This window comes from Corapipo altera, unplaced genomic scaffold (assembly GCF_003945725.1).
Source record: "Corapipo altera isolate COAL_440 unplaced genomic scaffold, ASM394572v1 24b, whole genome shotgun sequence".
Classification (NCBI taxonomy): domain Eukaryota; kingdom Metazoa; phylum Chordata; class Aves; order Passeriformes; family Pipridae; genus Corapipo; species Corapipo altera.
This window is the reverse complement of record NW_020884888.1, coordinates 7,169,147-7,182,094: the sequence shown is the minus strand read 5'-3', so window position 1 is coordinate 7,182,094 and position 12,948 is coordinate 7,169,147. Positions and strand designations below refer to the sequence as shown.

General features: G+C 38.8%; 1 protein-coding gene across 7 annotated transcripts in view; it reads right to left on the bottom strand.

Moving 5' to 3' along the window:
* Positions 1–12,948, bottom strand: part of EPB41L4B (erythrocyte membrane protein band 4.1 like 4B) — a 171,825-nt gene that overhangs the window by 92,079 nt on the left and 66,798 nt on the right. For 6 of the 7 annotated variants that reach the window (XM_027644026.1, XM_027644028.1, XM_027644029.1 and 3 more), the window contains exons 4-12: positions 12,537–12,615; positions 9,065–9,109; positions 8,231–8,283; positions 4,121–4,241; positions 3,426–3,513; positions 2,812–2,900; positions 2,501–2,570; positions 2,160–2,329; positions 1,950–2,059 (exon numbers count right to left, since the gene is read on the bottom strand). In XM_027644026.1, the coding sequence (XP_027499827.1) occupies positions 1,950–2,059; positions 2,160–2,329; positions 2,501–2,570; positions 2,812–2,900; positions 3,426–3,513; positions 4,121–4,241; positions 8,231–8,283; positions 9,065–9,109; positions 12,537–12,615 (825 nt within the window). The remainder of the gene's footprint in view (positions 1–1,949; positions 2,060–2,159; positions 2,330–2,500; positions 2,571–2,811; positions 2,901–3,425; positions 3,514–4,120; positions 4,242–8,230; positions 8,284–9,064; positions 9,110–12,536; positions 12,616–12,948) is intronic. The other variant, XM_027644031.1, reaches the window with a different exon arrangement.

Sequence of the window (12,948 nt, the reverse complement as noted above, 5' to 3'; positions counted from 1 at the left end):
GTCCTCATATTTGCGCAAAAGTGTCTGAATTGCAAGTGCAGCCCTGTGCTTTCCAGCATTCCTGTGCAAGACCCCGACGTATGAGGCAGGCACAAACCTTCCTCTGGTCCTGCAAGAATCAAAGCCTTTCAGAGACGACAGCAGACAAGCATATACTGCCCAAATGTCACAAAAGGACTTTTGGCAGAGTATGTTCTGCACGACCAGAACACTACTTTTCTGACCTTACTGTAAGCTACCATGTCAGTACCACTGTGTCCCTTGGAAATCAGAAACTATCCCCTGTAGAAACTGTCAATATCTTATAGAGACCAGAGTATTCACAAAGTTGCTAATGGTCTCTGCCTTATTACAGGGAAAAAAGGTAGCCAAAACAGCCCATCGGTTGGGAATCTGGGAAGGCACTGAGCAATCTTGAGCAACAAGGTCTTGGCTTATGCTTCAGATAGGCTGGAAAGAACCGTGAAGAAGGCAGCTGAGTAACTGGGACGTATCACCTCTTTTTCATGACAAACGGCATGATTTTCAAGAGCACTGAAAAACTGTCAGTGATCTAGCTGAAAATCCAAGTGGTCTGCTAAATGCAGAAAGTGGGTGACAAAGTTAATGAGACACTGCAGAAGTCTCAAAATACAGAGCTAGAACAGAGTCCAACCCTTGTGGGCTGCAGCTAGATACAGGTCTTAACAGCCAAGAGATGCAGGAAAGACAATAATCTAGAGGGAATTTTTGCATTAACTTAACAAACATGCTGTTGAGCTCTCTGAAAGGAGATCATCTGGGTACATGAGAAGTTCTCACTTGCTGCAATGCGCAGAGAATGTAACTGAGCATAAGCCACACTCTCTCTCTTCTCCTTCTATCTCACAGACATAAGTACGGAAGCACTGAGACACAAGGTATGACCTGTAGGTCTGACAAATCCTGTTACTGTAAGAATAAAATTAAAAGAATCCATTCTTTCACTTATGACATCACCCACATGATATAGTGGACTCTCATGTATTGCATAACAGCATTTCACAAATTTAAAAAATTTGCACTTCCATTAAAAAAACTCCTTACATGTACTAAGGAAGGAAGCAGGGAGGGAGTTAACAGCCTCTAGAAAGCATGCACGCTTGTAACCCTTTTCACCCCACTGTCCATGAGAAACACACATCCCCATAATACCACAAGGATTATTCATGGAACCATGGTTCATATTCTGGGAATGCAAAGGAGTGCAAAAACATTCTAAGGGAACATCAGCTCACCCTGCTCCATACAGCAACTATACCTTCAGGCTCAAGTAATATAGAATTTAGAGAGGATTGTCTTGAAGTGCTCCTTCCTAGGTTTTTTTACAAAGAACAAAAATCTCAGCTTAAGTTTCTAAGGACAAATTACAAAACCACAAGGGAAATCAATTCCTTGTCATTCCATTCAAATTCATGCTTATCTCAGCATAACTCCCAGGGTAAGGTAGTTAAGGTCAGAGTCTGGATAGGTGAATAATATGGGATTACAGTCAGGAAAGCTGTAACAACTGCATAATGAGACTGCTCGATAACCCTAAAATTGCCTGGCTAGATAAGTGAGTCAGTGAGGCTTTTGGACACTGCTCCACTCTCCACGACACATGCAGTTCTGCTAAGAAAACGTTACGTGCTATCCCTTATTGGGTTTGCTGCAACTTTTCTCCTCAATGGAGCAACAAAACAAACCATAGGTACCCTCCTCCTTAGATGGAGGTGGAAGAATTAAGTGCAGGTAGAGATTAAAACCAGAAGATGGAAACAACTCAAACTTTGGACAAAAAAAGAAGACCGGTGTACCTTCTGATGTTTTAGGCAACATCTTTTTCTTTTTATACTGCGGTACAGATGTCACAAATGTAATATGACATTTCTATGAGTTAACGGGACACCCGCATGATTGCTGCAGTGAACACACGTAAAAACACTTACTCTTAAAGGTTGAATGCCTTCGAGAAGGATATCGCTTGCTGGGCCTTCTTTCAAATGTGCTAGTTCTGCGTAATCTTGTCCCATGTGTTGCTTGATATTCTGTCCGCCCACTTAAAATACAGAAATAAATAAATTAAACTACTGCCTTCCGCTGGATGCAGTATTTGTTCCTTCTATAAACATAAATATTGCTGTTATTTCTCTAAATACCTGAATCTGAAGCGTGATCCCAGCCTTATGAAGTCGGATCTACTAGATTTACTATTTGCTGGGGCTCGCAATCTGAAGAAAGCATGGTGCTCCACTGCACACTTCCACAAATGTTTGCACGTTTTGGCACTGTCTAACCGGAAAACAAATGTGTGCTCTTGCTCTCTGCCCTAAATGCAGAAACAAAAGCTTTGGAAGTTGGCATGCATGATATTAGTTATTGTCCTTGGTAGGAGAAATACAGCCTGGGCCAACAGTGTGCTGAGCCTTCCTTGTGTTCTTACCAGCCTGAGCACACATCACACTTTGTTGGATCAGGCCCAAGTAAGGAAAAAAGTTACCTGTTCATCATCTTCTACAACCACAAGTGTTAGTTTGCTCTTTTTAAAGTCCATTTTTGTGATTTTAGGCCTAAACACAAGAAGTAAAAAGAATAAAATTAAAAGAATATTAAAAGAATTTTATTTCAACAACTATTTCACATTTGAGAGTGGTACTTCTAACCAGGCCAATCTATCTTCAGATTTGACCTTCAGATTTTAAACCTTGCAGAGTCAACCTAAATTACAAAATACAGTCAAGATCTCATTATGTAAAAGGAGAAAGATTTCAGCATTTTAACAGAAAGGAATATAACACAAAAACAGATTACCAAAAAAATAAGCCTATTTTGTTGGCTCCTTCAAAGATCAATATGCCTGTTGGTGTCAGTCCAAGAGCATATTCACAACCATCTCTTCCCTGCAAGCAAGTACAGAATAAATAATCAATATGCCATTAGCAGTGTAAATCTCACTACAGTAGTATCACAAAATCCACAGGTCTTAAATTAAACAGTAGGGTTTGCATATTTTTTTAACATTACTGAGCAGAAGAATATGCACCTGTACTGGGTGCAAACTGGCAACAGGAGGCTGTAGGGTGCCCTGTGTGGGAGGAAGCCATGTGCTGCCCCAACTGGCTCTTAGGCCCATGGAGACAGACCCACACCGACACTGAAGCCAGGGGAGCCCACACCTCAGCTCCCCCGTGTTTAAGAGCAGGCAGTACCTGCCAGGGGAAGGAGATACAACAGGAAGACACTGAGGGTCATAGGAAAAGGCATGTGGAAAGGGACACTGTGGGGGCATGGCTGGAGAAGCACCCTTGGGAGGAGCACTACAGGTGAAGTACTTCTGAGGGACCACAGGCAACCCACACCAGGCACTGACCCACACCAGGGCGGAGACCCCATGCTGATAAAATAAAATATCACATGGATCTTACCTTAACTACATGCATATCTACACCATACATTTCTAGCCATTTAGCTTTGTTCAAGTAGCACAATTCAGCCTGCGCCGGGCTCTTTCCCCTATGAGCATAAAATTTATACTTCATGGTAAAAAATTTGTGTCCACTTTAAATGCTTTAAAATTCATTCCCCTAACACTTTTCTTTGGGCCCTTAATCCTAATGACACTAAACCGTATTTCAAGCTTAGCTTATGTTTTTACCCTCTTCCCTCCAAATGAAAATAAATCAGAGGGATGAAAATGGAAAAAAGTCTCAAATTGCCAATAAGGATGAAAGTTCAGGTAACACAGCATCACTGAAATGCACCATATTTATTAACAAAAGACAGGAAAACGAGTTTGCTACCACTCTGAACACAAAACTTTACGTTTGTATGTGTGAAAGAAGGAGAGAAAGAGGAGACTTATTTCCAACACAAAGAAAAGAAAAAAAGATTTAACTCCTTAAATTATTACAAAATAATCTAAAGAAAAACTAATTAAAAAAATGAAAACTCACCCTTTCAACCTTCTCTAAATTACTGCTTGCCATTTCTAGAGAAGGAGAAGGCTCAATACTTCTCAACTGACAAACATAATCATCATTTCATGTCTGTTGAAGGGATTTGACTTTGGAAGATAAGAAAACCTGTTGCTAGAGACCCCACTCCCACACAGGTACTCTACCTGCACTCCTTCCATTTCTGAAAAATGTCAAATTCCATCGCTTCAGTCTGGTTTGGTGCAAACCTGAATTCAGACACAAGCTCTGGTGTGTGCTCAGGGTGCTCACACTCTCCCAGCTCAGCTGAAATCAATCAATTGAGAAGTTAAAAATTTAAAGATTTTGGGATGACTGGAAACATTTAATTGCATTATTTCTACAAAGACAAGGATAGTAAGTTTTTAAGTCTTTGTAGAAGAATGTACTTGTGCCAACATTTTAAGTTAACAGCCCATTCTCCCACTCCCAGCCCCAGTAAATTCAAACCAGATTTTACAGCAGAAGTCGATAAATGCGTTTGCAGGAGCAGTGTTAAGGTTATAGTACAGAATTCTGACATTCAAGAATGTTATAACTGAACCAGCTTAACTGGAGCTGCTTCTGTGGATTTTAAAGCACTTAAAGGAAATAAAGTTTCTATTAAAAACAATCATCAAGGCAAAACTATTACTTCCTCTCATTGCATACTTTTCAGTCCAAAATACTTCCCATTTTGTTGCATGCTTTGTCATGTTACTGTTCATGTCAAAACATGAAAGGAATACCTAGTCTCATGAAAGCAGTGATAAAGTTGTGCAGTTTTTCTTAAACCACAGCGGTTGTGTAATATTTAGATTAAGTAATTTTTAAGGAAAGAAATGCTGCAACATTAACATAATTGAGGTGTTGCCTTCTACCTATATGCTGAGGCCCTGGTATTTTCTTTTCTAGGAGCAGAACACTTGCCAACTCCATTGAGCTCAGCAGGAGATTTAAGTGCTGAGCATTTCAGTGACTGAAGTAACCTGTCTTGTGCCTGTGACATGCTTTGCTCATGGAGCCTCTCCGCTATACAAAGAGGTTGCAGCATCACTGCCTCGGTGCTGTGTGGCAAACATCAGTGGAAAATACACTGTTCAGTAATATCACGTGTCACCTGACATATGATGTGATTCCCAGCCAGACCTTTATTGGTGTTTCTTAACTGTTTACTACTATTACTACCAAATAGTAGCGGTATTTTGGTGGTAGTGGTTGTAGCAGTATTTTAGTATTACTACCAAAGTAAAAGCTAAAATAAGGCAGGTGGAAACTAAATCCCCTGAACAAAGAAGTTTTATTGCTTTAGGGCACTTTTACACTTAACAGCTGCAAAAATTTAATTCACACTCAGACTTCAAAAATGCCTAGCAGGATCCAGTAGCCTATAGGAAGTTACACACAAAATGCCATCTGTTGGCTGATACCACCTACTAGGCAGTTTTGAGAACTTGAGCTTTGCTCAAACATTTAGCAGTCCTCAGGATATTAAACAAATTGAGTTCATTGATCTTCATTCCTAATTACTGCCTCACACATATTTTTTCTCTAAACAGTCATCTTCCATGATGACTGTTACAGCATCCTTATTTATAAGACCTTTTCTTTAACAGATATCTCAGCTCTATGGCTGTTTCATCAAAGCTGGAAGCCTATTTAACACAGATATTGCTAAGAATTACTGGCAGTCCAGTCTCCAGTGTACAAAAGGGACCCACAGAAAACCCATTAGCAAGGAAGACTTCAAGGGGAAAAAAAAAGTAAGACTGAAGTTTGATGTGTTGACAACCATCTAGGAAAAACATGGGAGATTTCTCTACTAGTTAACTAAGAGAAAAAGTGGGGAATGAAGGCTGACTGTGCTGTAAAGAGGACATGTAGAGAAGAATCATGAGCTTGTAGGACAAAAGATACACAGAAAAGATAAGGTAGCAGTATTAGAAAAATATCACCCTTGTTTCTCAATAGCTGCATTCACTATTTATTCATGTTCAGGTGAACAAACTATGTAATCTTTTTGATCACTAACAAATAGATCTTCAGAGTAAGTAAGGGTTTCACTAGCTCCCTGCACAGGGTAGGAGGGCAGAGGAAGAAGGGGTAGTCGCGGGCTCTATATGAGGATGCTGTCGCTACTCTGGTGGAATTACATTCCTCGAATGGCTCAGCAACACTAATATTTTTCAACACAAGGGAACAGCAGAAGACCCATCTTTTCATCTGTGGTTTTATGACAAAGTATCATGCTTTGGCATACCTCTTCTCTTTTTTGTGTGGTGGAATATTTCTGGTTAAACACTAAAGCTATCCAGCAGCAATGAGGCAGTTAAAAACTTACTGTAACAGTGACAATTCAAGTTTGATGACAACCTTTCTGCAGACAATGCCTAAGTGAAGCATACGATTATGAATCTGCTTCACAAGTTACCTCATACTGCAAATCAACATTATTTGCTACAGAATTTCTTTCACAGGACTGGCAACAACCCAACACTTTACGTTTGAAAGATGATTCATACAAAACACCAACCTTGGAAACTGCTATTTGAAACAAAGAATTACTGTAACAGAACAACTTAATTGATTATATAAAAAAAAAAGTATGTAGTTTAAAGCTGACCAGTGAAAAGACTTTTCTTTCAGGGGGCTTAGGGTACTAATGCCTAAATAGCCATTTACAGCTTTCTCTTTGCTCTTAGGAAAACCACACTAAGAAGTAAGACTGGATTTTACAGAGTAAATGTAACCTGCTGAGGAGGGACTAATTGGCCTTTCTTCTGCTTGATTAAGTTTCCAATGTCAATAAAATGTAGCAAACTTTACACCAAAAATGCTAATTATTGCATACGTCAGCAGAGATAATTAATTAGTTGAAATAATTATGGATAAACTTATTGTGATGATGTCAAAATAGTCAAAAACTGAAACTGAAAAAAAGGCAGCAAAAAAGTATAAAAGCTTTTTCCCACAGACAGTGTCAAGGAGTATTAGTTTTGGTACGTAGCTGCAGACATCATAAACATGATGGACAGCTATCATGATATGTTTACACAGCAAACACAAGTGACAGTTACTACCTAAACTGTTGAGGCGTCAACCTATTATTGTTTGCCTGATTCTCCTTGCTTAGACCAGGGGTGAGGTTACCAGTGTTTTCATTTGAGAAAATGGAAGCAACAAATCAAATATGGGCTCCATATTTCCTCCATCTCAAAAAGACAAATGGAGTTTGCCTGCAGCAGTTCTTTGCGCACATAACAGTCACAGCTGTGCCAGACCGGTGCAGCAAAATAACTCACTACCTTAACATTTACACCCGTTGCTGTTCAGAACTGAATTCCCAGTTTTGCCTGTCAAGTCCACCTAGAATCACTGAGTTATCCCCACTGCTATATTAAACTAAGAGACTCTGCCTAAACACTCCTTATGTCATGGATGTCATGGTCCAACCACCAGAGAAACAGGAAGAGAATTTTTCATCTCAATTCATGTTGCTGCTAATATGCTTAGAATGGTCCAGCTCACTGCACTTTCTTTTAGAAAAAAATGAACTTGATTCAAGCTTCATTACACTACTTTCCTTCCTATTTGCAAAACAAACTGCCTGAACAGAAATAAATATTTGTATTAACATGTTTGCAACAACTACAAAAATACATTTTCCTACAATAAACTAATGAAACCCAGTGTCCTAGAATTTTTATGAAATTTTGTAACCCTTGCTCCTGACACAGAAGTAATCTTAGTTTTTACCTTTCCATATCATTCTCTCCTCTCCAGTACCTGCCACCTCCTGCTTCCTGCCCTGTAACCATCTCCTGTGTTACACACTGTGTAAGCTTCCTCTCCCAAGCACTGTCCAGGCAGCAGGAAGCCCAAGTTCACAGGGACCCACCTGCCACAAAGTCTATGCTGAAGGGCCAGCTGACTTTTCAGGCTGAAGGGATAACACTGTGCACACATCACAGCTTCTCCCTCAGTGGGGAACTATTGGGGTCCTTCTTTCCTGGTCAGCCCTTGGTTTCCACAAACATTTGTCTAGCCATGCCTTAGAGGCTCCTTCCCCTTAGCAAGTGTGCTGATGTTGGTTAATGTAGTTCAGAAGTTATGAATGGAGGTAAATCAAGAAAATAATCTCCCTAAAATTCTTCTCCTTGGGAAAAGGAAGGACATTTATACACTATCAGTGAGAAAGCATTGATAACAAAGAAAAAGAAACCAGAAGGTGAGTTTTTTAATACATTAAGACAAACCACTGTCAGAAGATTGCATACCTTGAAGACACAGAGCTGCTAGTTCAACAGCAGTTTCATACGGGCATTTCAGTCTTAAAAACAAAAAAACCCAAACTGTAAAAATCATGTCTCTTGTCAGTAAATTCCTCTTGCAATAAAGCTAAAAAGTAGCCTGATACAAGAAATGGAAATATTAACTTCCACAAACTACTAATGATACGAAACATCTACAATTAATTTTAACTTGTGTATGATTATTTCCTAAGTTGGTACTTCTGATTTCCATTAAACATGATACACTTCGCCATAAAACAAGCTTCAACTAATAGAGACAGCATTAAATTGACTAAAGAACCATTTTTTTTTCAACCCTGTATTTTAGAACATAAGGTTTTGAGATTTTTTTTTCTATAATTAAAAAAAAATAGAATACGTGTGCATGGGTAAGGGTAAGACTATAAACACACAAAATATTTTTGCAGAGTTGACCTCAATAGGAAGTGTTGCACTTCAACTTCTTCCTCTTCTCTTTTACCTACCATACTAAAAAAATATGGCAAACCTAGGTCACATTTTCAAGTCATAAAAATCGAGACAATTTTGCTTTCTTTATACATTTCCATCACCTGCTCAAGCCATTAACATTTTTATCCATTCTATTTGTCAATAATATTGTCATGATACACACTAAGTCCTTTATGTCTGTATTCTAAAGAAAAACAAAATGCACGTGGAACTGTAAATCATGTTCATAATCTGTGCACTAATACCATGATGAAATAAAAAGATCACACAATTAAAGTAAAATTTTAAATCACTAAGAACTATTCTAAATGCTTTAAATTACAGGTGCAAGAGTAAAAAGGTACTTACTTCCCCGAAAGAATGTCTTGCCGGAGCTGTAATACAAACAGGTACCTGACAAATAAAAATTCAGAAAGTCAAAAGTATTTATAATGGCATCCTTCTAGCTCCACTCACTGGAAAAATATCCCAATTCAGTAATCACAACATTTTCATTAACGTGCTCTTGAAAAATAGGGCCTTTGGGATCACTCAGATGTACCATGCAGCCTTCAAAGATCCCACAGCTTTCACTAAAATCAAAGAGAAGAACATTTTTCACTGACTGGCAGTGTTCAGAACATTGTCCAAAGCTTTGCTGTTTAGGGATGTACTCTATCTGAGCACACACTACAGCAACCCAAATGTTACTGACACTGGAGTCTTACCCAATTCAAGCTAGAATTGAACTACAGGATCTAGAAAGAAAGGATAGATAAAGGAATGTAGGCTTCAGGGTTGCCTTCTCAAACGTAAATACAGAACATGGAAGAAGTCCAAACTAGGCAAAAGGAAAAGATCAGAATGAAATGTCACTTAAAACAGTAGAAAAGTTCTGAATACAAAAAAAACCTGAATTTCATTTATTTAGTAGGCCAAGTAGGAATTTACAGCCTTCAAACTGTTCATAGCATTTTAAGCTGTGGCTAATCTTCAGTCCTCGGCATGCTTCATGTTTCATCGCCACTCAGAGCTGGGCTTTGCTGAGGCATGCACAAGTGCCCTAGGTCATGCAAGGAACAGGAAGTCACGGGCAGGCTCAGCACTGCTCTGGACACTGTGGGGTGAGCCTTGCAAAGATGAGTGACTCAAGTGAAGAAAGTATGAAGCACTACTGAGAGCCAGCCCAGTAAACAGGAACATAAACCTCTCCTATCTTGACAAAGGATGCTGGAAAGACAAAGTGTTTTTCATCACAGAGGATGTGCAGTGAATGTGGTGAAGAATGAATATTCAGAACAGACAGGGAAACAGAAATTAAAGAGAAGATCAAGATTTCTCATGATACACTACAGCAGAATCAGATTTATCCATGTTAATGATACACTACAGCAGAATCAGATTTATCCGTGCTAGAACTGTGTCACATCTGATTCACATACTTGGCTAATACCCTACTTGCCAATCAAACCTGGATGTTTGCACGCACAGACTAATGGTAGACACGTATACTTCCTGTTCTTATTGATGTCCCAAATGATTCACAATTCCATGAACTCTTCTGAATTTGCAAGAAAAATCTGGGCAATGCTTCTATCAGTGTCAGCTGGCCTGTGCAGTGTTGCAGCACTGTTCTGGTTGGTATGACTTACTCTTGCTCCTTTTCTGCGTGGAGGCTGACAAACATCAGCATCTCAATTGTTGCTACTCCAAATCAGCAAAATACCTTAGAAAATTCTCCACAACACCCATGTTGTGGAGACATGTTCCTCTGTTGTTTTTCTAACTAAACTAACTAATCAGGTTGCACAAAAGTGACAGAAGATGTCTTCCAAAATACACTGTGTTTTTAAACTGAAAAAGGACAGAATGGGTGACAGGTTTCAACACTTAGCATTACTGTGCTAATTATGAGAATGTGGTTATAGTTGCACTGAAAATTGAAGTCTACTAGAAAGCAGATCTCCAGAAGGAATTTCAAACGCCCCCCTCCCCCACCAGGTAAGTTCATAGTTACTGTTAAAGATGATTTTTCTTCCACCTCTTACTCCCATTCCATTTCCACTTGGAATAATTTTGAGTACAGAATTATTAATCTTCACCTTTGACTCAACATGCTACATGGAAAACATGAAACCCCCCTTCCCCCTTAAAATTAAAAGAATTAAAAATTCAAGAGTTAAAAAAAAGTCTTAAATTCAAAATTACCCCCCCCAAAAAAAACCCCAAAAAGCACCTATTTGTTCACTGTAAAATCAATTTTAATTTTTAATTTTATTTTTTCTTATATAGTTTCACAGTGGTCTTCTGTCAACCTTGTAATTAAAAAAATTGTTCACGACACTGAATATTTAGCTGACTAAAGTGTTTTTCTAATTAAAATAGTCTTCTGAAATGTCACCTTTCAGCAATAATTAGATCACAAAGCATCAGAGGTTAATACTTTCAGACAAAATGTCTTACTCGATCACAGCAATGATCACATAGCTCAGAAACCCAATCTCACGGTGACTAGGATCATATGCTTCAGAGGATTGAGCAAGAAATCTTGTGGTAGAAGTAATGGAATAATTTGATCACAGGGAAAATATAATACTTGTCAGACATGCACTCAGATGTACAAAGACTTAGGTCAATTTCCAGGAAACATATATTATTCCTACTAATTTAACTGCATTTTCTCATTAGAGAGTCCAAAAATTATCTGGGTTTTTTGATACTCTTAAGATCTTATACTCAGTTACATACATGGCAGGGATTTCTGTAAATTAATTATACATTGTATAGGAATATGCCCTTCTGGTGAATTAACACTGCTGCACTAAATTTATAATGGATATAAAGACTCTATGCCTATATCATAAGGCGGTGACAATTAGCTCTTTAATCTTGTCTCAGGCAGTGAAAAAAAACATGGTCAACACAGCAGATAGCAAAGGCAACAGTAATCATATGCCTGCAGGCGTAAGTTTAATGTAAACATCACAGGTACATGAACTACAACAATCAACCATCTTGAAACACCTTAGGCTGATTGGGAGTACACTGATTATTGCCAAGCAAATTAGAAGACATGGAAAGTGCCCTACGGTGATAAACAGAACAAAAGAAAAGATAAAATAACATTAAGATAGATGACTACTATACAAAGAAGACACAAGGTAAGCAGATACAATAGATAAATTGTAAACCCTTTCCTCCAGCTGCTCCTTTCCCAATTTTCAGAATATCCTGTAAATCACACCAGGTGCTACAAACCCAGCAAGGTATAGGCCTCCAGAAAACAGCCCACCAGACTGAAACAAAAGACTTTCAGATAATCTTAAAGTGACTTTAGACAATGCAGGCTTTATGCCTTTTGCTCCAAAGAATCATGGGGAAGCAGAAGCGATTCAATCAACTGGTAACCAAGAACTCAAGCTGTCTATTCCCACAATTCTGTGGCCTTTGAACGATTATTAAACCACCCCCACATTTCAGAGCAAGAGGGACAAAGCAGGACACTGGCATTTTCGCGGGACATAATGGAAAAAGGTATTAAGAGCAGCTGTCTCCCAGCTGTGGCTCCCCCTACCCAATGCTGCCTTTCTTTGCCAACTTCAAGCATCAAAACACAGCATCTCATAGACATTAAAACTCTCAGAGAGGCCTGTGAGTGCTTTCTGGCACCAAATAAAAAAAGATTACATTTCTCTGACAGTAGGAAAACACCTAAGAAGGCAGATAAAATGACCACTCTTAGTAAGAAAGCTCAGATCACCTGCTTACAGTACCTCTATGTACTTCAGATGTCTTATTTATCCCTCTGCCAGTCACCCAGTTAACCACACATAGTTCCTACCTTGTAAACTCTTCATGAAGGTTGTTCGGTTCTGATGAATAGTACTTAATACGAAAATGCAACGTGTACGGAGGTCCAACTGTACATGCAAAGATTTAAATGCGGAAAAAAGGTTTACACCAGTTGCAGTTTTGGTAAGGCAGAAGAACCAAGAACCACCCGAGAAACCCCAAACTAATTACATTTTTCAAATTTTTCGAAGAAGGAAATATTCAATAATTTTAAATTTAAAAATGCATGCAATAAAAAAATTAGACAATTAACATACTCCATGATACTCAATAATTCAAACTGATCAAGCAATAGTCCATTTGGCAAACACATTTTTATCCAAAGAGGTGTGCCCTACAACATGCTGTTAATGACAGCAAGTTCCAGGTACACTGCCTATTGCTGGGCCCAGAGGGAGATG